Source organism: Astatotilapia calliptera, chromosome 23, assembly GCF_900246225.1.
Source record: "Astatotilapia calliptera chromosome 23, fAstCal1.2, whole genome shotgun sequence".
Lineage (NCBI taxonomy): Eukaryota > Metazoa > Chordata > Actinopteri > Cichliformes > Cichlidae > Astatotilapia > Astatotilapia calliptera.
Window position 1 is genome coordinate 6,088,069 of NC_039323.1, and position 24,383 is coordinate 6,112,451.

Below are 24,383 nucleotides of genomic sequence, written 5' to 3' on the forward strand. Positions count from 1 at the left end.
GAAGGCAGAATTAAAATTTAAACTTGAATGCACTGTTTAACTGAGTCTATTGAATGAAACTCAAATATATTTAATGAAAGACCAATGTCACAGAGGAACTGGCTCCAATTTCTGTTTTAGAAGTGTCATACATGATGCTAAAAGAAGTGATAACATGAATAAGTTTGCAGAGTAGCAGCACTCCTAAGCAATGAAGACATAATATAATGGAAAATGTACTAGTATTAAACTCCAGGGTTCAGTGCTGTACAATGGATAAAGAAATTTAGTCAGTGTTTCATCACAGATATGCAATTCATTCCATCTTAACCCAGCCATTTTTTAGAACAGCATTGTTATTCCCTCCTTTAAGACAATTAAACTTATTTTAAACTGTGAAACATCTACTAATCATGTTTGTAAAATATGCCATAGAATTGGCAAAATCTATATTTTAATATACCATTAGTCACTGACAAATCAACCTGGGTATTAACATTTAAAAGACATTCTTAAAATCAGCAGAGAGTACGAGGAGTCCAAGTTCCAGCCTTTTATTTTCACACAAAGCTTTCAGTGTTATGTAACCTGACACGGGGGCTTGTTTTCCCAGAACTGCAGGTTCCACCCAAATAACATCAGACATACCAAAGCCCTGTCTGCAGAATCAGTGTGGTTCTCCACAAGGATCATCAATACTTTCACCATGGTTTTTCAAGCTCTTTTTGACTGTCTGAATTTTAGTAGTTGGCTGTTGCTTGCTTTTGTATTGCTGATTTTGTTTGATTTGATAAGAAACCGCAGACCTCGTAACTTTCCACCAGGACCCCGGGCTTTGCCTCTTCTAGGAAATGTTTTCACCGGAGTTGACTTCAAATCAATGATGAAGGTGAGCTTAACAGTCATGTAAAAGTAATGCATGCAACAGTATGCACATGCATTTTTTCCAGCAGAAGTTTGACTTACACACAACAACGTGGTCCACATGAAGTGCAAAAGAAATCACAACTGCAGAATAACAATATTGCAACTTAAAAGATTTTTAGTCATCACTGTCACACTTTCATACTGTGTCAGCAGTTTCAGTGGGGGATTTGGGAACTTCAATCTCTTAATGAAATATTTGTCATTGTCTACATATTGAAGGTATTACTTTGAAAAAAAAATGTTTGTGAAACATTTCTCCTCCTAATTTTTCCTGCTTGCAGCTGGCTGAGACGTACGGTCCTGTGTTCAGTGTGAAGAGAGGCAGTGAGAGGATGGTGTACGTTGCAGGATACAAGATGGTCAAAGAGGCTCTTGTTAATCAGCTGGATAGCTTTATTGATCGACCAGTTCTTCCTCTCTTCCATATTATCTATAAGGGTCTTGGTGAGTATAGGGGCATCAAGGTCTAGGAACTGCCAAACATACCCCCTCCCACCCGCACCACCAAGTGTCATCAGTCTGTCACTTTGACAAAAAGGGCTCATGATGTAACCAAGTATTCTAATTAAATTAAATCTAATCTCTAATTAAATACAATCTGAATATACTTTACTGAAGTATTTGCATTTTACAACTCATATTTTGGAGGGAAATATTACTTTGAAATATTACTCCACTACATGAAACTGTAGTTACTAGTTATTGCATAGATTTGTATTATTATTAAATATGTTTTGAGTATAAAGTATAACAATTATACGATTGTATACTATTAACTTTCCGTCATAAAATAAGCAGAAAGTAGACATAGCTGTAGCATGAAAGTGAAGTCACATTTGTTGTTGGAAAACATTTTACAAAGGACATCATATATATACAGCATATTTTTTGTGGGAAAAACAGAAGTATAACTGAGCAGAAACTAATTGTTAGTTATTCTATATAATATTGTCATAGGCATATCTTTGAGCAATGGCTACCTGTGGAGGAAGCAGAGGAAGTTTGCCAACACTCACCTACGTTACTTTGGAGAGGGCCAGAAGGCACTGGAGAAGTACATTGAAGTGGAGTGCAGCTTCCTTTGTGAAGCTCTCAAAGAGGAGCAAGGCAAGTAGAGTTCGGGAATTCACTCAGTTGGGCTGTTTGTTGTGCACTGAAATCATTTCTATAGCAGGATTTCTCTTGACCTGAGTTAAATTTGACATCTTCACAGGAAGACCATTCAACCCACACTACACCATAACAAATTCAGTGAGCAATGTGATATGCTGTGTGGTCTTTGGGCATCGCTTTGAATACACTGATCCAAATTATCGCAAAATTCTGGAGCTGGACAATGAGGCTATTGTGCTTTCTGGTTCAGCACAAGCACAGGTATTCCTTATGTAAACTATTGTAGTAATAACAAAATAAGCTGTGTTGGTCCATTGCTGTTCTGAGAGACTGTCGTCATCAACAGCTCCTTGATGCCTTTCCTGACTTGATGAAGCACCTGCCAGGGCCTCATCATACTATCCAAAACAACTATAAGGAGCTTTTGGCATTTGTAAAGAAGGAAATAGAAAAGCACCAGGAGGACTGGAACCCCGAAGACCCTCGTGACTTTATTGATACATATCTGTCAGAGATGGAAAAGGTAATATGAAGGCATTTCTAACAAAGCTTATGAATCCTGTTAGGTCAAGAATTGCATGCTTTTGCATCCTTGAACAAAGTGAACAAAGCCAGCAGTTTCTGCTCAAAATAGATAGTTTAAAATTTAATTTATATTTACAACTAAAGCACATATCATTGTAAAGAAAAGAAACACACACACACACACACAAAGTTTTTTCTATGTTAATGTGAGAAAAATGTGAGAAAAAAATGTCAAGACATAAATGCTGCATTACACTTAGTCAGTGCTAATATGACTGGCAAACAGCAAGCCCAGCTTGATAATATATTAACTATATTTTATAAATTATTTTTTCCCTTTATCCCTAGTTTGCAAAGGTACACTATGACATCACAACAGTGTGATTTGTCAGTTGCAACTTTGATGCAGGAACAGCAACAAAATGGGTATATCAGACACACCAAACTGTAATACAAGCAAAAACTGGACTAAAAAAGATTTAGTCCAGTTTCAGTGCATTACTTGCTGATGAAATTTGTTTAGTTCTTCACCAAAATACCACTTTTAATTCCCTAAAGAATTATTATCAGTGTCACTTGAAAATTGATAAAATATCTAAATGCTTATATGAACCAGGAGTTTCAATTAGCCATGGTGGTGAATACTCTGAACATGCTTCTGGAGAGTACACCGGAAAATCCAATTAGTTCCCAAAATGTAAAAAAATTGTGAAAAATGACATAAAGCTTACTTAAAATAACTAAGTTAGGGCAACTTATTCATTATGAGTACAATTTGTCAAGAAAATGTAAAACATACTGTTAAATAATAATATATTTAGTGGTGGTGTAAAATAGCCTAAATCAGCTCATCACTTTGAATAATGTCAGTACTTTTTTGTTACATTAGAAACAAATGGATCCCCAGGCTGGCTTCAACCTTGAAACACTGTCGTTATCCTCCCTTGACCTGCTTGAGGCTGGAACAGAAACAACTGCTACCACCCTGCGCTGGGCCCTTATAGTCATGCTGACCTACCCAGAGATACAGGGTCAGAGTCTAATCAATAACACTTAACATTGATGTATTTCAGTGAAGGACTGAGACTGTTGATGAGAGTTTAACCATGATGAGCAGTGAACTGTCTGTGTTAGTCCTTACTGTGCTTACATTTTCAGAGAAAGTCCAGGCAGAGATAGACAGAGTGATCGGACAGTCTCGCCTGCCCACCTTGGCTGACAGACCCAACCTGCCGTACACTGATGCTGTTGTCCATGAGGTCCAAAGGTTTGGAAATATTGCTCCCCTGGGATTCCCGAGACGTGCCACTAAGGACACTACACTGGGAGGATACTTCATTCCTAAGGTAAGTGACGATTTACCTGACTCACACAGAGATGGTTATTTCTAAACAGCTAATATCAAAAAGATTGTAAAACTTATTTTCAGGGCACAGCTACGACTATGATTCTTGCATCCGTGCTGTTTGACAAGAATGAGTGGGAGACTCCAGATGTCTTCAATCCTGAGCATTTCTTGGATTCACAGGGCCAGTTTCGAAAAAGAGATGCATTCTTGCCATTTGCAGCAGGTCATTTTAAATCGACTTTTTTTTTTTGTTCTTTAGCAACAATAATCAGAATTCCCATTTTAGAAAATGAGTGCCACCAAAAACAAATACTTCTGTTTGTCACCCCACAGGTAAACGTATGTGTCTTGGTGAGCCCCTGGCCAAAATGGAGCTGTTCCTTTTCTTTGCATCTCTGCTCCAACGCTTCACCTTCACTCCCATTCCTGGAGAAATGCCCAGCATGGATGGTGTGTTGGGCTTCACCCACACGCCTCAGGAGTTCAGGATGCAGGCAGCGCCTCGCTGATGTCACTCTATTCAAACATAAAGATCAATAAGCTGAACCTCTTTATGAGCATACTAGAAACCCAAAGAGAAGCAATACCTTTTATTATATATATTCTGACCTGCAACTGAAAAAAAGCAACTTTCTTAATGTAACTCTCTTTAAGTAGTCTTGAGGAATAGTTCTCCAGGCTTCTTAATAACATTCAAAAATCTATTTTTGATGTTGGCTGCCTTTTTAAAAAAATTGTCTAGAAGTTGTCGCAGTGTGCCTAACCCCTTATACTATCTCCTGTCACTGACTTTCAGTCGGGTTCTTAAGTAATTTACCTCAAGAATGACTTCTTGACATTGATTCTTCCACTATTTTGGAAAATCAGCAACCATATAACAAAAACCTTGATTTTGTTCAACAGCTATTTTATATACAGCTAGAGAACAAATATAATCAACAGCATAGTTTAAACTGGAGTGGCCACAGTGTAGTGATTAAGAGATTAAGGGATGGTGATTGCGGCAGGAAGGACATTTTGCGTAACAATTTGTTTTTTAAATTTGCCAAGTCAAATACACAAAACTACACTTTGATATCAAATATACAAAGCTACACTTTGAAGGTCATGGTCTAGTCGTGATCATTCTTTAAATATTTAGCATCTAAAACACATATTTGGTTCCATGAGACATTTCTTTTGAACTGTGTGTAATTATGAACACAAGATCCCATTCGATCATAGACAGAAGACAGGGCAAAATTCAAAAAATTCAAAAAAGTGAAAAATTCACACCTCGTAGATTAGACCAAAAAGTGGAAGATTTGTTTGTAAAAAATTAACTGATCTTCATATAACCTGGCATGCTGCAAATTGCTTTTACATGTGATTATATAGAAGACCCTGTATTTATGGGTATTAATTCAAATGTAGGAGTGCTGCTTTTCTATTTCCTGCTTATGTTTTTAAATGTATTAATCAACACATTAAGAAATAAAACAATTGCATACTACGTGCTTATGATTGTCATTTTATTGGTGGCTTTCATGGATTTAGTTGTTGTCTAAAAGCCTCCAGTTCATCAACTATGCAAGGGAGAATATGTGTTCCCCTTTTGATTACTTTGATCATTTAAATATATTTTGTTCCCGTTATTATGTTAAATTTTGTTGAAAAGATTGTTTTTCATGTATTTTGGATAGGCAGAGAATTTTTTTGGTTGCGTGTCAGACACAGTAATCAAAGCCCGCCCTCAACCCATCACTGACATTTTGTTTGTTTTCCTGGAATTGCCACATGCACAACAAATGTAGAAAACTAGCTAAATTGAGTTACTAGTTTATTTTATAAGTTGAGTTCCACTTGAAAGCCATTGACTTTAGGTCCTGGATTTTCAGAATTCAGTTCTGCAAGGTTTGTTCAGTCCCGCGCTGACATTAGAACCCCTTATTGTCTTTGTCAGGATGTGTATTTTGTGAAAAAGAAAGTCCACCTTCTTCCCGTTTAGGTATGAGAACAAAGTAAATTTAAAAAAATCACCTCGTTAATAGCAGGTTGTAAAATTAGGCAAATACAACCTCACATGAAAAACAACACATTACATACAGCAGTGACTCATAAGTTATTTAACAAACATTAAGCTAAAATGCAGAAGCAGTTTGGAAAATTTCAAACATCTTTAGTGTTTCCAAATGAATTAAGAAGGTAAAGCTGGTGATCAAATGCACTTAGATGATCATCAGCAAGTATGACTATTTCTTAAAAAAAAAAAAAAAAAAAAAAAAGCAGTTGTAGTACTTGTAAAGCATGAAATTATAATTTTGATGCTTTTATAATATTAGGTAGTGTCATTCATTGAAAAGAAAATTAGTTGCCATAATCTTGAGTTCCACATGTTTACTCCTGACTAAATTTACTAATATGAATCCAGAATTACTTACTGAGGAATATTCTCCAGCATATTCTGTGATTTATCTACAGCATTGCAACCTTGGATGAAGAGGTTGATTTAAAGATAGTATTAGTCTTTCTTGCTGATAGTGGATCCTGCTCTGTACAAACTCAGGGCCCTGTTACACAGGGCTTACTCATCTGAATCAGAGTCTGAAGACAATGAACAGATAAGGAGGCTCTTTGTCTTTGCTGGCTCCTTTGTGGTGAAATCTTTACACTGTTCCTGCAGGTCGGCCTCAAGGCTGGTCCAAACCTCTTCTCGCGAGAGAGGGTGAGATGTCGGCTGATCACCTGTGCTGACCCTAAACCGAGCAGTCAAAAGAAGAGGAAAAAGACGAAGATTGTTTAATATTATAACAACACCAAGCACTGGTACTGTGGATGTTTGTTTGTGATCACTGACTGGCGTTACTGTACTACAAAGTCATTATTTAACTTTTTAAAAATAAATAGTGATATTTGGATTTACACATACATATTTAATCTAGAAAACTATTTTAGTGAGTTCCAGTTGAAAGCCACTGTCTTCCACTAATTTCCCTATTTGTAAGTCCTGGATTTGCAGGTCTCAGTTATATTATGTACAATGTGAAAGCTACAATGCACAGTTTCAGAGTTTCATTTGTTCTTAAATCTAGTTTAGAAAGCTCTAGACAATGTTGAAGAAAGGCATCTAGCAGATAGTGGTGCTATATGTTTGACATCGCCAAAATAGATTTTGAGACAAGATGGGCACCTTAAAATATCTGTTAAACTACAACATTTTTTATTCATATACATCTGAAAAATTAGATTTTTTAAGACCATTTTGTATACCAGTCTAGTAATTCATTAAAAACTGTAATGTAAAGTGTAATAAATATATTTGCTTTACCAAATTACTTTGTTATTTGCTTCATACTAACAAGCTGTGCACATCACATGAGCTATTTTGCTAGCTTCAATTCTTTAATAGCTTAATTCAGTATGCTAATCTTTTGTCAGAAACCAAAATTAAGATATTGTGGTGGACCACTAGAGGGCTCCACTCATAACCAGTGTTGAGGAAGTGTGTTGCTGTGTTTTGTGGCGCGATGTGTTCAGTTGAAGTTGGGAGAGGAATAAAGAAGAAAGATACAGATACAGAAAGGGTGCTCTTCATAGAGGACTCACGCTCTGGGAGACGTTTTCTCGTGGACTCCGGCTCCCAGAAGAGCCTCCTTCCCCTGACCGTTGCCGACAGGCTAGCAGCAAACTGCGGGCTGCAGCTCATTGCAGCTAATGGCTCTCCCATCACAACGTTTGGGAAAAGGTTGGTGACTGTTTGTTTTCATGGCCAGGATTTCCAGTGGAACTTTGTTGTTGCCGCTAGCTCTGTACCTATCTTAGGTGCTGATTTTCTGTGTGCCCATGGACTGCTTGTCGATGTTGCTAACAGACGTTTAATTGATGATCTCTCATTTTCTTCGCTACCCTGTTTTACTCGTGCAGCCGAGCCCCTGATTCGGGCTAATGTAGTGACCACCAGTAATGCTTTTCAGCGTTTGCTTTTAGAGTTTCCATCGCTCTCTGTCCCTAATTTCTCTAGCATGGTAACGAAGCACGGGGTTGAGCATTATATTCCCACGGTCGGGCCCCCGGTATACATGTGCGCACGCCGCCTCAACCCCGCAAAACTGTCCGTCGCTCGGGAAGAGTTTGCAGCCATGGAGCGCCTTGGCATTGTACAGTGCTCGAACAGTGCATGGGCCTCTCCGCTTCACATGGTGCCCAAATCGGACGGTCGGTGGCGGCCATGCGGAGATTTCCGCCGTTGAAATAATGCCACGGAGAATGACAGTTACCCCATCCCCCACATTCAGGATTTTTCCGCCAATCTCGCCGGGACCTCGACCGTGCGCGCCTAAGACGTTATCCCCTTCGGCTTGTTCGAGTTTTTGCGCATGCCGTTTGGCCTGAAAGGTGCCGCCCAGACCTTTCAGTGGCTGATGGACTCCGTTTTGTGTGGGCTGCCGTTCGTTTTTGTTTACCTGGACGATATTTTGGTGGCCAGCTGCTCGGCGAGCCAGCACGAGTCCCATCTGCGCCAGGTTTTCCAGCGTTTGGCAGCGCACGGCCTGATCATCAACCCTTCCAAGTGCCAGTTTGGGTTGCCTGTTCTGGATTTCCTCCGGCACCGCTGAGGGTGTGGTTCCGTTGCTTGACAGAGTCCAGGCCGTTTCAGTTTTCCAAAGCTTTAAATGACATTCTTCCTTCCCGCATCATTAAGGATGCTCTGACTACTATTGGACCCTGTATCTCAATTTTAATGAACGCTTCATTGTCATCAGGCTGTGTTCCGACTGCCTTCAAACACGCAGTCGTGCAACCTGATATTAATAAAAGCAACTCTGACGGCAACGCTCTTTCAAATTACAGGCCAATTTGTAAACTTAACTTCATGTCTAAGATTTTTAGAAAATATAGTTATCCAGCAACTACAGTCCTTCCTAGAGACGGTGTCAGTGACAAATTTCGATCTGGATTCAAACCTTGTCATAATACCGAGACAGCTTTATTGAGAGTTTTTAACCATTGATTCAGGGCACCCTGTGGCTCAAGTTTTATTAGATCTAACTTCTGCCTTCGATATGGTTGACCATAATATTCTCCTAATAAGGCTGGTGTCACGGACTGCCGGGGCAGACCGTGTGGAGTGAGTAGAGGACCCAAGAGCAGACAGAGGCGAGGGCACAAAACTGGACTTAACAGCAAAGTAACTGAGGGAAAACCTGAACATAGACTGGGAAACTATGACTCTACTGAGATTTAGACTATGACTAAACAATATACAAACTATGACTTACTATGGCTGGGAAACTCTGACAAGGGGTAGGGGAGATAACACTGACACTGAACACAGCAAGACTGAGGACTAAATACTAGAGATGGACCGATCCGATATTACGTATCGGTATCGGTCCGATACTGACCTAAATTACTGGATCGGATATCGGAGAAAAATAAAAAAATGTAATCCGATCCATTAAATATCACGAAAGCACCTCACAAAACTTGCAACACGCCGTAACTCACCTCAGAACGTTAGCACGTCGGAGCAGTATGCATCACGTGATAGAGCGGCTGTGGCATGCGGGACCTGTCGGTGGTCTGGATAGCATGTGGAGCTTCGCTAGCAACCCGGCATTTCATCTCCGACAAAGTTATCCCCGAGAGAAGTAAAGCAAGTGTGTAAGTCCATCTCTGAATGTAAAGCATTCCTGCGTTAAGTTTAACGAGCGACTGCCTCTCGCTCTCCGGCTGCTACTTCAATCATGAAACTGCTTAATGATCAGCTGATCGGCTTTTCTGTCGCGAGTCCGTGTCTCTTGTTTGCTTTTGGCCCACTTTGCACCAGAAAGAGGAAACCAGCGGCTGAACAACAGCAGCACGTTTAAGCTTGATCAGCTATTGTTAGAATGTATTTAATATTACTTTCTACTCGAGGATCTTTTTCTACATAGCTGACGCTGGTAACTGTGCAGGGGCGCATCTAGCAAAGTTTAGCCAGGGGGGCCGACAGGGCATTAACAGGGAAAAGGGGGCACAAAGACATACTTTTCTTTCTTATTCTCATTTAAAATGTCTCGCTTTTAATTATTTAATATTTATCTGAATCTTACACCCAAAGTTTTAATCTGATGTAAAATGTATAGAAGTCCATTACTGCATATAGTAACTGTTAAGTCTAATATACCCTAGTAAGCTATAGTACTTTTTCCTTTGGGAAGGTACCATCTGTGCAGTCTGCAATTTTGTTGAAGAAAGATGTTGAATCTATTTAATATTTCTTGAAAAATAATTGATTTCTGTGCATTTTTTTTCCACACTGCATCAAATTAAGGTTGATTACGTCGATTAAGCATCATGAGGTGGAGCGTGAGGGGTGGTTCCCTATTTTTTATTTATTTATTTTTGTTGTTGCTGGGAGTTGGAACCCTATTAGTTAGGTTGCTTAATATTTATGCTAAGTACTCTTTAAAATACCAGAATAGGGAGGATGGTGTAGGTTTAAGTTTATTAGATTGATCAGTATTGCTGAACTATGAAATATTTTTTTTTGCATACAGGTATAACAGAATAGCTTTAGTGTAGTTGTTGTTTTAAACTTGAGTATGAACTTATACAAAATGCAGCAAGATATTTAAAAAACAGTTTTGTTGATTAAAAAACACTGTATCGGATTCATATCGGTATCGGCAGATATCCAAATTTATGATATCGGTATCGGTATCGGACATAAAAAAGTGGTATCGTGCCATCTCTACTAAATACACACATGAGGTGATCAGAGGAAGTGGAGACACATGAGGACACAGCTGACACACATAACCTAATGACAGGACAGGGGACGTGAAACTAAATGCAATGAACAAAAAACAGAGGACTCTTTCAAAATAAAACAGGAAACATGATGAGACAGACCAAACAACATGGGCTTGACAACATGAGACGTGGAACGCAAAGGGCAAATGAGACTAAGATCCAGGGGAAGGGGAAATGAGGAGCTCCAATAAACAGAACTAAGGCTGAACAACTTAGGGGTTTAAGAGAGGTGGATGAGCTTAACCCAAACAATAAATGACAAAACACAAAGACTCAAGTTCTAACTAATGCAAAAACAAGAACTTAACATATCCCCATACTAAAAACAGAAATACACAATATATAATGAACTCAAAATGCTGGGTCACAGACCCACCCATGACAGCTGGAAGATGTAGTTGGCCTTAAAGGCAAAGTTCTTTTATGGTTTAAATCGTATCTAGCAGACAGATCCTTCTCTGTCACCATGGGGAAATACTCTTCCTCTTCTGCCCCGGTTAACTGTGGTGTGCCTCAGGGATCCGTATTAAGCCCTACGCTGTTCTCCTTGTACATGCTGCCCTTGGGACTCATCTTTAAAAAACATAACATATTCTACCACTGCTATGCGGTTGATATCCAAAGCTACCTTCCTCTAAACTTGGATGCCCCATCTCCTCTCTTGCCTTTGTTTGACTGTCTGCGAGAGGTTTAAAATTGGCTATCCCAGAATTATCTTGTCTTAAATGAAAGCAAAACAGAAATGATTATTTTTGATAGCCACATTCCCCAGGGCCAGCTAACCAATACACTGGGGTCTTTCACCAGCCACCTCTCTCCTTCTGCCAGAAATCTTTGAGTACTCCTGGATAGTTCTTTTAAATTAGAGAAGAAATCCACTGTGGTAAAAACTAGCTTTTAACAATCATGGCAAATTTTCAAAGCTAAGCCCTATTTACCACATAAAGAACTCAAAAAACTCATCCATGCCTTAATCACTTGCAGATTGGACTATTGCAACACTCTTTACCTGGGCCTCCAACTCTCCCTCCTTCAGCGCCTGCAATCAGTCCAAAATGCGGCAGCTGGCCTCTTAACCAGCTCTAGAAGACATGAGCACATCACCCCCATACTCCCTAACTTGCACTGGCTTCCTGTCAAATATCACACTGATTTCAAAATCCTTCTGCTCACTTTTAAAATTCTAAAAAACTTGGCCCCTAGCTACCTAACTGATCCCCTTGATCTGTACAACCCAAAGAGAGCACTAAGATCCTCCAGCCAACTGCTTCTAATGCAACTAAGGCCTCGTTTAAAAACCAGAGGTGACCGTGCTTTTGCCATTGCCACCCCTAGACTCTGGAATAATCTTCCAGTTGATATCTGTACATCGGAATCAATTCAATCATTCAAATCACGCTTAAAAACACACCTGTTCAACTTAGCTTTTGAAGCATATAAGTTCTACTTTCATTCTGCCTGCACTACACCATGTAATGTAATTTTAATTGTAACTGTACTATTTGTTAATTGTTCTACCCGCTTGGCGGTTTTATTGTGAAGCACTTTGATGTACACTAGTCTTTTAAATGTGCTATAGAAGGGGATGGATGGCAAGGGAAGTGTACAAAAATGGAAAACAGTTTCAGACAGTAGATGCCCTTCGTGTGGCCATCACCACTTGGAGAAATGTTCCCACTAATCTCATGGAAGCACTAGCGTCAAGCATTCCGCAATGAATTTTTGAAGTGATCAACAATAATAGTGGAACTATTCATTACTGAGTTCATGTTTGAAACTTTAATTTCTGTTTTAGAGGAGTTTACGGGGTTTTTTGAGGTGCGGTCCTAAACTTTTGATCAGCTGTAAAACAGTCTGTTTCTGTTGTTTTCAATAAATTACATGCTCCAAAAATGTTTTGTCTCATTCCCATTTCTTTTTGTTGCATGTTGAAGCTCTACTTGGAACCTTCTTAGGATCCAATCATGCAAAATTTGAGTTTTTGCCATTTTTCAAGTGGACTTTTGATCGGGACTGTATAAATCTTTACTACCATTTCAACTTGGTTGTCAGCACCGGAATAATCACTGCCAAGAGTAGAAATAACACTTGATTTTGTGTGGTTCATTCATTTGTCTAATATATTTTTGATTAATTTGTTGGTGATTGTAGAAGAGGTCTATCAATACAAGAAAACTTGTATGATTTCAGTCAGTATTTAAATAAATTCAATAGGACAAATTTTTTAAATGGAGTTTACTGGGGTTATAGTGACTTTATTCATTTATATAAAAAAATAACATTTTGCCACTGAACTTGGACTTAGAGAAAATACTTTCACACTGGCATTGAGGAGACAGAGGTGCAGCAAGCATGTGTAGGCCTTGCTTATAGATAAAAATAAGCAGAGTTTTATCCACACATCAAACATTTTTGTGAATTTAAAAACAAAGGATAATATCTGAAGTCCTTTGTGTTAAGAAAAACTCAAGTGTTTCACAATAAAACAAGAAATAAAAGCATGGCAACAATTAGGATTGTAACATGCATATAGTGTCTCAATATGTAAAATTTTCATTAAATCTTTGGTGGTCCCATAAAGCTTGTAGAGTTTCAGTTTATTCATCGTTGTGTTTGCCCGACATGACATCAGCGAGGCGCTGCCTGCATCCTGAACTCCTCAGGGGAATTGTTGAAACCCATCACACCCTCCAAGCTCGGCATTTTTCCAGGAACAGGTCTGAAGGTGAAGCGTTGGAGCAGAGATGCAAAGAAAAGGAAGAGCTCCATTTTGGCCAGGGGCTCACCGATACACACACGTTTACCTGTGGGAAACAGAAGTTTTTATCCTGCTAACCCTTGATATCAAATGTACTCTTAATGGAAACCTAATTACACGCCATAAAATTACCTGCTAAAAATGGCAAGAAAGCATCTCTTTTTTGAAATTTGCCCTCTGAGTCCAAGAAATGTTCAGGATTGAAGACATCTGGAGTCTCCCACTCATTCTTATCAAACAGCACAGATGAAAGTATTGTAGTAATAGCTGTGCCCTGAAATAGTTATTAGATGTTGTTATTAGCTATTTATAAATAATTGACACACTTATGAATTGAATTTCTGACTCAGTCTGGTAAATAATCCCTTACCTTAGGAATGAAGTATCCTCCCAGTGTAGAATCTTTACTGGCCATTTTTGGTAATCCCAGTGGAACAATATTTCCAACCCTCTGGGTCTCGTGGATAACAGCATCAGTGTAGGGCAGTTTGGGCCTATCGGTCAAGGTGGGCAGGCGAGACTGTCCGACTACTCTGTCTATCTCTGCCTGCACTTTCTCTGAAAGGGGAAACAGTAACAACTAAAAGTCATCACAATATGCCATATTATTAACTGAAGTAAAAGTGGTCCCAAATATTAAAAACAAATGTCAGCAGCAGGTTTGCTATAACAACAATTACCGATGCAGTATTTATATTTAATTGGTGTTGTGTGAAAATGAGGCTCTGAACCAACGATGTCTAATTTTTTGGGGGGGGGGGGGGGGGAAATGCCTCGATGCCCCTCCGGTCTACACCTCCTTCATTTTCATCTTTGGAGACTACACAAGGAGAGTAGTTGGGAAATTGAAGGGGGATTGATTAATAAGGGACTAACCCTGTATTTCTGGGTAGTTGATCATAAATACTAGAGCCCAGCGTAGAGTGGTCGAAGATGTCTCTGTCCCAGCCTCAATCAGGTCAAGGGTACAAGCCAGAAGTGTTTCAGTATTAAAGCCAGCATGAGGATCCTCTTTTTTCTAATGTAACAGAAAAATACAGACATTATCCACAGTACTGGGCTCATTTAGGTAATTTACATTATTACCAGTTAATCTCATGATCATAAGGATTGTGTTTTTTGATTAATGGATTCATTTGGGTGGCTGAAGTCTCAGAATTTTTTAAAGACTTCTTTTGAATGCCAATAGGGATCTGCTAGTGGCCAGCAATGACATGAACATGATGAATTGTTATGGTTTACATGAACATATGCCCCCATGGCTATTGTTGCTTTTTTTGTTTTTGTTTTTTTAATAAAGTGAACATAACAGGATTCATTTTTGTGTTACCTTCTCCATCTCTGACAGATATGCATCAATGAAATCACGAGGGTCATCTGGGTTCCACTCTTCCTGGTGCTTTTCAATTTCTCTGTTCAAGAAAGTCATGATCTCCCTGTAGTTGGCATGGACAGTCTGGTGAGGTCCTGGCAGGTACTTCATCAAGCCAGGAAAGGCATCATACAGCTGGTGAGGATGATAAACTCTTAGTAAAAGACCAACAAGAATATCATAAGCGATCATCACATTGTAGTTTAAACAACGAGCACCTGTGCCTGAGCTGAACCAGCAAGCAGAAGGGCATCATTGTCCAGCTCCAGAATTTTGCGAAAGCTCGGGTCACTGTATTCAAAGCGATGTCCGAAGACCACAGAGGAGATGATGTTACCCACTGCATTTGTCATGATGTAGTGGGGGTTGAATGGTCTACCTGTGAAGACGTCAAATTCTACTCAAATCAACAGAAATCCTGCTACAAAAATGATTTCAGTGCAGAGCAATCCCTTGAGTCATGTGAATTCCTGCAGCCTACTTGCCTTGCTCCTCCTTGAAAGCTTCACAAAGAAAGTTGCACTCCACTTCAATGCACTTCTCCAGTGACTTTTGGCCTTCTCCAAAGTAACGCAGGTGAGTGTTGGCAAACTTCCTCTGCTTCTTCCACAGATAACCGTTGCTCATAGATATCCCTTGGAGAATATTATATTAAGTTAATAATAAGGAAGCCTTTGCACGGATGTACATTTTGTAGGGGACTGAGTACAATGTGAGCCAAAACAAAATGAAGTTATCATTAAGGACTATGTGACAGGCAAGGCAAGACCCAGTTGCAAGACTCGGAGACAAAAGGGTAAACTAAAAGAGGCAGCTTTATTGCTGTAGCTTATACACTTGAAAATACAAAAAACTCAGGTGAGAAATAAAACTAGAAACTTAAGGAACTGATGAATTAGGAAACTAATGACATGGAATTCCAGAAGACAGCTAGAGAAGCCGACACCACAGAGAACAGAGGGAGACGCAGACAGTATGCACGCAGGAGGAGATTGGGGTAGAGTGGACACACCTGAAGAACACAGCTGAACAGAATCTGAAGATATGAAAGACTGGTGAGTAAAGGGAACAAAACACAGAGAGATGAACATGGAAAGATTAAGGGAGAAAACAAACAGTATTAACTGGACACAAACAGAACAAACGTGAAGAAACCAGAATTGAAGAACTATAGTATAACTAATAAACCCATCCGCACAGGAAACTAACATACTCAGGAACTAGTTCATAATTATCTTATTATGAAATAATAAATAGGTCCAAAATGAAACTCAAAAACTGGGTCCAAGACCCAGGACTGTAACAGCACTAAAAAATAATTTCATTATATTTTTACATTTGATATGCTTTTTCAGGGTTTGTTTTGAGAATTGGGCCATACAGAGACGTGATATAATGAGGATGTACAAATATAGGCAATAGCACATGCTTACATGCACGTGTTTTAACTACTCACCTAAGCCCTGTAATACAACATGGAAAAGAGGGACGATTGGTCGATCAACAAAGTTGTCCAGCTGGCTGACAAGAGCCTCTTTGACCATTTTATATCCTGCAACAAACACCATCCTCTCACTGCCCCTCCTCAAACTGAACACGGGGCCGTACTTCTGAGCCAGCTGCATTTGGAAATAAATCAAGAGAAATGTTTCACAGTTTGTATTCCTTCAGAAGTAAAGACTTTTTGTCAGATTAAAAACCCTTCAAGTGGTAGACAATAACATAAACACAGTACTGAAAAGGATCTGAGCTGGAGTTACTAATAACTCACTGAGACTTTTAAATGTTTTTAAAGTTGAAGTCTTGCTATTATCTGTTGTTTTTCCATGTGCACATTATATTGGCCAGTGTACTACGTGTACACTAAATTGCACTGTAAGGATCTTCTCCTCCTCACCTCATGCATTGTTTTGTAGTCTACTCCAGTGAAGATATTTCCTAGTAGAGGCACAGCCCAGGGTCCTGGTGGAAAGTTGCGAGGCCTCCGGTTTCGTATTACATCACTTAAAATTAACAATACAAAACTGAGCAAAAACCAACTAGTAAAATTCATACAATCGAAGAAAGCTTGAAAAATCATGGTTGAAGTATCAGAAATCCCTCTGCAGAGAAGCAGTGCGGCCCAGCAAAGAGTGCTGTGGTATGTGTGGTGTTATCATCAGGCTGCAGAGTGCTCAGGAAAAAGAGGCCCCAAACATGTTACATAACACAAATAGACTCTTGGGAACTGTCGGAAGCTGGAATTTGAACTGTTTCAGCTGAGTGATGACTGTGAGCTTATGTGTTAAATGTTAACATAAATGAGACTATTACAAGGTAAATCAAACTTTGTTTGTTTGGGTTTTTTCAGAATTTTTTCACATCTGGAAAGTATGATATTTCACAGTTCACAATTATAAGGTGAAAGGTCATCTTGGGGTAGTCAGCTGGTAAAGCAAACAGTTATGAATGCTGGGATTCTTGTAACTTCATTCATTTGTATTAAGAAATTATATTTTTGCCACTGTCGATTTGTCTTTTTGGAAATAATCTTTTTGGCTTTGGAGAAACCCTTTTCACATTGGCACTGAGGAAGCAGGGCTGCACAAGTATTCCACAGCAAGCCTGAATAGCTCAACACTAAAAATTCAGACATCATCACTGACACCATTCGCCCTTAAAAAAAACCAGCCTCGATACCCTTGATAAGAAAACAACCTAGGGTTCTTGACATATGCTGCAAAGCCTCAGCACAGAGTTAACCATCACTAGTTCGAGGTTGCAATGAAAGACCAAATTGGCGGATGTTGCCAAATAGCCATGGGTTTTAGTTTCCTTAGGTCCTATTTAACATTCTAAGTTTGTCGTCATATTGTTTTCTGTTGGGTCTAAAGTCAGACCCCGCTGATCCCAGAACTTATTCCCGTGAAAGAAAAACAAGGCAACAGCGATCGATCGTTTTACTTGCAAGGGAGGCCTTGTCGGTATCTCAGCTCATCATAAATGACCTTGACGACGGCCCCCTCTCGCTCCCTTTTATTGACAACGTTCACACAATAAACAATAGTTTACAACACATACCTTCCCCCGTAACCCCCCTTGGTTACAAAGACAAGGCACTGGGTGTGTGTGTGTGTGTTATGTGAGAATGTGTGTGTGACCCTGCTGATCAAAGGGTCATATAACATAAAAGCACAGCAGGAACATCCTTGGTCATAAAGAGGGTAGTCTCCCCCACACCCTAGATGGTTCACCCTAGATAACACAGTGAAGCCATACAAAGGGGAGGAAGTTTGCCAACATCAAACAAGGGTGTTCCTGTGATAAAAACACTATCACCCCCCCTCCCAGAATCTTAAGGATCTGGGGAGGGGAGGACAGAAAGAATACTTTAAAACTATGTACAAATGGTAAACATAAAAATGACAAACATTTAATATTTCAACTTAACATTTTCCTTTTCTTTTGTGGTACATACCATCAGTCTAAGCGGCTTTGTTATATATGGCGTTATTTTTGTGCCATTGTTCTCAGTGCAAGTAAAGAAATTTTGAGCACACATAAAAAATTTTTTGAGCGCATGTAAAAACCATTTGCAGATGCACAAAAATAACGCCATAGTTATAAGCATTTGTGAATAAATTGGACATCAGGTGAAGATAATTCCTGTCTTCAAGTGTTCTTCCTTCACTGCATCAGTATCCCTCTTACAGGGAGCCACAGTGTATGCCATAAGGAACCTTCTGCCGGATGTAGCTAAGAAATACAGACCCAGAGGGAAGCTGCTTTGCCCGCCCAAGAAAGACTCTTCAACAATATGAAAGAAATGAAAGAAACTGATTTAAATAAGTTTTTAAAGCTCACCACACCAACTCATATTTTTTCCTTTTCAACCAGAGCAAAACAACTCCTTTAACTCTCACCCACTTCAACTGTGCAAACAGGGAACTCAAGGTCCAAAGCAGTTTGGGCATGAAGTTTAACTGGATATTGAAAAGCATTTATAGTCTTACTGAGCACTCAAAGCATTTCAGTATGTTTAAAGTGTTTCATTTTATGGTGTCTTGTCACTATTCTCTCCTAAAGCCTGTAAGAGTTATTTAGTCATGACCCAAAGACACGCTGTGATGTATTTGTAACAGAAAATAATTTTACATTTAAAGGAATAAGACTCATTTTAAATTTGCTCAGTAAATTGATTCTGGCAGCCATTTTTAGAATTAATTCTGCTGTGAATTCTAGCATTCACATACTAGATTCTATACTAGATTTGTATTCAGTATTACACAATCACTTATCTATCTGTTGATAGGTAACATGTAATCTTTTGCAGTCCAGAGAAATTTGTTTTATCATGAAAGGAAATTGCATTTCTAATAGTTGTAAAAAGATGCAAAGTTCACAGAACAGTTTGATTGGCAAAGAATTGTAAAGTCTAATAGATAAAAATAGGTAAAAAGGGCAGTTTTATCCACATGTCATCAAACTTTCTTTTTGTTAATTTAATTTCAATACAGCATATATTTAAAGAATTTGCCTTATTATAGATAAAGTTACTATTAGCTTATGGCATCATGTGGCACCTAATTTTCAGTCAGTTGCTATAATGCATGCACATTATTTTTTCAAGGTTGTCTAACCATTATTATGTATTATGTAAGCAAACTTTATTGTTTTATATAGCACTTTTCACAGAAAAAACTCAAAGTGCTTCACAGTAAAAGACAAGAAATAAAAGTACAACAACAGTTAGCACTGTGACATGCACATTGTGTCTTACTATGTGAAATGTTCGTAAAATGTTTTACAGAGTATATTTTCTGTGTTTCTAGTATGCTTTTTCTGTATGCTGTGATTTGGTGATCCCATAAAGCTTGTGGAGTTTCAGTTTATTCATCTTTGTGTTTGCATGGCATGACCTCAGCGAGGCACTGCCAGCATCCTGAACTCCTCGGGAGAGTAGGTGAAGCCCATCACACCCTCCAAGCTCGGCATTTCTCCAGGAACAGGTCTGAAGGTGAAGCGTTGGAGCAGAGATGCAAAGAAAAGGAAGAGCTGCATTTTGGCCAGGGGCTCACCGATACACACACGTTTACCTGTGGGAAACAGAAGTATTTATCCTGCTGTTCATTTTGCTATCAAATGTACTCTTAATGGAAACCTAATTACACGCTATAAAATTACCTGCTGAAAATGGCAAGAAGGCATCTCTTCTTCGAAATTTGCCCTCTGAGTCCAGGAAATGTTCAGGATTGAAGACATCTGGAGTCTCCCACTCATTCTTATCAAACAGCACAGATGAAAGTATTGTAGTAATAGCTGTGCCCTGAAACAGTGTTATCAGATGTTGTTATTAGCTATTTATAAATAATTGAAAGACATATGAAATGAATGTTAATTTCTGGCTCAGTCTGGTAAATAATCCCTTACTTTAGGAATGAAGTATCCTCCCAGTGTAGAATCTTTACTGGCCATTTTTGGGAATCCCAATGGAACAATATTTCCAAACCTTTGGGTCTCGTGGATAACAGCATCAGTGTAGGGTAGGTTGGGTCTGTCGGCCAAGGTGGGCAGGCGAGACTGTCCGACCACTCTGTCTATCTCTGCCTGGACTTTTTCTGAAAGGGGAAACAGTAACGACTAAAACAGACAACTTAATAACCATCATAGTCAGACTGGCCTAAAATCTATATTCTTCAGGCTGTTCTCATTTTTCTTGTTTGTGCCTGCCCATCTGTCCCCCCTCATCCTGCTTGTGACCTAAAATCTCATGACAATACACCAATGGTTTACAATTCTTAAAATGCATTTGACAGACAGAAAAAAGGGAGTTCTCTCCTTTGGAGTTATAGTCAAGGATGCAAAGGCGTATCCATTATGAAAGTGGCCCACCTAGAATTTAACCCACAAATTCTTCTTGGAGGAGGAAACCATCCTTTATTTGCTTTCAGCTGTTTAAGATTCTCAAGCTTTTTGACCTTCACTTTTTCTTCATGCGATGATAAAGGAGAGTTGAAAGCAGGGATTGAAGATATGCAATCTGGGATGTGAGAAAGGGGGATAGAGTAATAAGTTACCAACCCTGTATTTCTGGGTAGTTCATCATAAATACTAGAGCCCAGCGTAGAGTGGTGGAAGCTGTCTCTGTCCCAGCCTCAATCAGATCAAGGGTACAAACCAGAAGCGTTTCAATATTAAAGCCAGCACGAGGATCCTCTTTTTTCTAATGTAACAGAAAAATACAGACATTATCCACAGTACTCGGTTCATTTAGGCAATTTACTTTATTACTAGTTAATCTCATGATCATAAGGATTGTGTTTTTTGATTAACTGATTCATTTGGGTGGCTGAAGTCTCAGAAACCTTTGAAGGACTTCTTTTGAATCTAAACACAGTTCTGGGACATTACAAATGTGACCTATTAGTGGCCGGTATAGACAATTGTCATGGTTTACATGAACACATGCTTATTGTTTCAATTAATTTTTTAAAATCTAACAGAATAGTATTCATATGCTTCACTAGAAATGTTTTTGTGTTACCTTCTCCATCTCTGACAGATATGCATCAATGAAATCACGAGGGTCATCTGGGTTCCACTCTTCCTGGTGCTTTTCAATTTCTCTGTTTAAGAAAGCCACAATCTCCCTGTAGTTGGCATGGACAGTCTGGTGAGGTCCTGGCAGGTACTTCATCAAGCCAGGAAAGGCATCATACAGCTGGTGAGGATGATAAACTCTTAGTAAAAGACCAACAACAACATCGCAAATGATCATCACATGGTAGTTTAAACAACGAGTACCTGCGTCTGAGCTGAACCAGCAAGCACAACGGCATCATTGTCCAGCTCCAGAATTTTGCGAAAGCTCGGGTCACTGTATTCAAAGCGATGTCCGAAGACCACAGAGGAGATGATGTTACCCACTGCATTTGTTACGATGTAGTGGGGGTTGAATGGTCTACCTGTGAAGATGTCAAATTCTACTCAAGTCAAGAGAAATCCTGCTACAAAAATGATTTCAGTGCAGAGCAATCACTTGAGTCATGTGAATTCCTGCAGCCTACTTGCCTTGCTCCTCCTTGAAAGCTTCACAAAGGAAACTGCACTCCACTTCAATGCACTTCTCCAGTGACTTTTGGCCTTCTCCAAAGTAACGCAGGTGAGTGTTGGCAAACTTCCTCTGCTTCTTCCACAGATAACCGTTGCTCAGCACTATACCTATTAGAATATTATATTAAGTTAATAACAAGGAAGTCTCTGCATTAATGTACATCTTGTAGGGCACAGGGTAAAATGTTTTTGGACTGTGAGAGGAAACATGGGAGCTAATAAAGCCCATGCAGATACAGGGAGAACATGCACACTTCACAAAGAAAATCATCAACTACCAAATTCACTGCAGTGAATCAACCCAAGGCGTTCTTGCTGTGTGTAATGTGTCTAATGGAGAACACATTAAAATATGTACCTAAAGTTTCTAGAAAGTAGGTAAAATTTGACTTACTAGTTGCATTTCACCACAGGACTTCTCATTTAGTGCTATGCCAATGATATATTGGTGCTTGTCATTTCCAAAAGGCAAAAATTTAATACAGTTTAAGACTTGGGGAAGGAGGTTGGTACACCCAAAAATATATGTGATAGCACATGCTTTCGTGCACGTGTTTTAACTACTCACCAATGCCCTTGAATATAACATGGAAAAGAGGGACGATTGGTCGATCAACAAAGTTGTCCAGGTGGCTGACAAGAGCCTCTTTGACCATTTTATATCCTGCAACAAACACCATCCTCTCACTGCCCCTCCTCAAACTGAACACGGGGCCGTACTTCTGAGCCAGCTGCATTTAGAAATAAATCAAGAGAAATGTTTCACAGTTGGTATTCCTTTAGAAGACCTGAACTCTTCCACGGCATACATTTTTAATTTCTCTTTGATATTTGGGCTGAATGGGACCAGATGAATGTAAAAACAAAGAATTACCAGATTTTTTTTTTTACCTGATTTTTGTTTCTAAGAAAAATGAGAGCCACATATAAGGATATTTGTTTAAAATTTCGATAGAACAGTAGCAGTATAATGTCCTTGTAAGTGGATCTCAGGCCCTTGGAGAGCAAAATTGAGTATTTTGGTCTAAATAACCCAAAATGTGAAGTCCACATATATGGATGCCAGGTCCTAGGAGGTTAAAGTTGAAGTCTTGTTATTATCTGTTGTTATTCATCGTGCACATTATATTTGCCAGCCTACTGTATGTAAACCAAGTTGCACTGTAAGGATCTTCTCCTCCTCACCTCATGCATTGTTTTGTAGTCTACTCCAGTGAAGACATTTCCTAGCAGAGGCACAGCCCAGGGTCCTGGTGGAAAGTTGCGAGGCCTCCGGTTTCGTATTACATCACTTAAAATTAACAATACAAAACTGAGCAAAAACCAACTAGTAAAATTCATACAATCGAAGAAAGCTTGAAAAATCATGGTTGAAGTATCAGAAATCCCTCTGCAGGAGAAGCAGTGCGATCCAGCAAAGAGTGCTGTGGTATGTGTGGTGTTATCATCAGGCTGCAGAGTGCTCAGGAAAAGCGGCCCCAAACATGTTACATAACACAAATGGACTCTTGGGAACTGTCAGAAGCTGGAATTTGAACTGTTTCAGCTGAGTGATGACTGTGAGCTTGTGTGTTAAACATAGATGCGTAAAAGATATATTATTAGTTTTTTTTTTGGTTTCACAATAACTTATTTTGTGGTGTATTTTCAAAATGCTTCACACTTGAAAAATGTCAGTATTACACAGTTTACAATTATGAAGTGAAAGGTAATGCGGGGGTGGCCATCTGGTAAGATAAACAATTCAGGCAGGAAGTAGTAATGAGGAAAGAGACAAAACTCTTCCAAAGTTCATTCAGGAACAGCTCAAAGAATACAAAAGCTCTGCTTCAGTGAGTACTGAGACTGAAAACCCAGCAGTGCTCGATGGGGAGTCAACATATGGAGGAAACAGATTAGATGATCCATTAAAGGCTCGGTAATTCTCATATGTTGTATTTGTTCTCCTCCACCCTGCAAATCCATGCACACAGTGTCACATTGTTTACTGTGTCTCCAGAGAGTTCAGGACAAAAATGCTCGGGCAGACATTCTCCGTCTGACTGTGCTCTCTACTTAAAACACTACGCTCTAGTTACACAATCAACAAGTGATGGTGTAAGTTACATAAAACTGTGCATTTGTGCGCATGCGTGTAATTTGAAGCGCTGATGTGAGGAAACTCTTTCTGGATGTGGACAGTAAAAAGCAAACTTCCTTATTCTGATGAGATTAGTCGGATGTGGCACTTCAGTAATGCGATGCTAGAATAGATATCTTTGCTTTACTTTAGTAGTTGCCTGATAAACTATTCCCTTGATTGTATTAAAATGTTGCAAATAAGAGAACTCAGTGTTATTGACTCTAATCATTCAGGTAAATAAATCCTAAAAGCTTGATTCTGTTCATCTGGACGTAATGGGAGAAACGTTTCGTCACTCATTCAAGTGATTTCTTAAGTCTCCGCTGACTGCAGGTTTCCCCAACATTATAAACAGTACATTTGCACAATG

The 24,383-nt window shown here is 39.2% G+C and overlaps 3 protein-coding genes across 3 annotated transcripts; 1 reads left to right on the forward strand and 2 right to left on the reverse strand.

Annotated features, from left to right (window-relative positions):
• The first annotated feature begins 602 nt into the window (after nucleotides 1-602).
• On the forward strand, nucleotides 603-5,143 carry LOC113016261 (cytochrome P450 2J2-like). Its single transcript, XM_026158964.1, has 9 exons — nucleotides 603-868; nucleotides 1,188-1,350; nucleotides 1,864-2,013; nucleotides 2,120-2,280; nucleotides 2,366-2,542; nucleotides 3,434-3,575; nucleotides 3,703-3,890; nucleotides 3,974-4,115; nucleotides 4,226-5,143. The coding sequence occupies exons 1-9, from the start codon at nucleotides 686-688 to the stop codon at nucleotides 4,399-4,401; spliced, it is 1,482 nt and encodes a 493-aa protein (XP_026014749.1). The 5' UTR covers nucleotides 603-685; the 3' UTR covers nucleotides 4,402-5,143.
• A 7,765-nt stretch (nucleotides 5,144-12,908) lies between these two features.
• Nucleotides 12,909-16,967, reverse strand: LOC113016263 (cytochrome P450 2J2-like). The gene is made up of 9 exons (XM_026158966.1): nucleotides 16,697-16,967; nucleotides 16,256-16,418; nucleotides 15,285-15,434; nucleotides 15,018-15,178; nucleotides 14,758-14,934; nucleotides 14,304-14,445; nucleotides 13,798-13,985; nucleotides 13,560-13,701; nucleotides 12,909-13,473 (listed from the first exon to the last, which is right to left on the reverse strand). The coding sequence occupies exons 1-9, from the start codon at nucleotides 16,877-16,879 to the stop codon at nucleotides 13,298-13,300; spliced, it is 1,482 nt and encodes a 493-aa protein (XP_026014751.1). The 5' UTR covers nucleotides 16,880-16,967; the 3' UTR covers nucleotides 12,909-13,297.
• A 1,638-nt stretch (nucleotides 16,968-18,605) lies between these two features.
• Nucleotides 18,606-24,366, reverse strand: LOC113016262 (cytochrome P450 2J2-like). Its single transcript, XM_026158965.1, has 9 exons — nucleotides 23,077-24,366; nucleotides 22,460-22,622; nucleotides 21,850-21,999; nucleotides 21,583-21,743; nucleotides 21,323-21,499; nucleotides 20,860-21,001; nucleotides 20,209-20,396; nucleotides 19,963-20,104; nucleotides 18,606-19,874 (listed from the first exon to the last, which is right to left on the reverse strand). The coding sequence occupies exons 1-9, from the start codon at nucleotides 23,257-23,259 to the stop codon at nucleotides 19,699-19,701; spliced, it is 1,482 nt and encodes a 493-aa protein (XP_026014750.1). The 5' UTR covers nucleotides 23,260-24,366; the 3' UTR covers nucleotides 18,606-19,698.
• Between the last annotated feature and the right edge of the window lie 17 nt (nucleotides 24,367-24,383).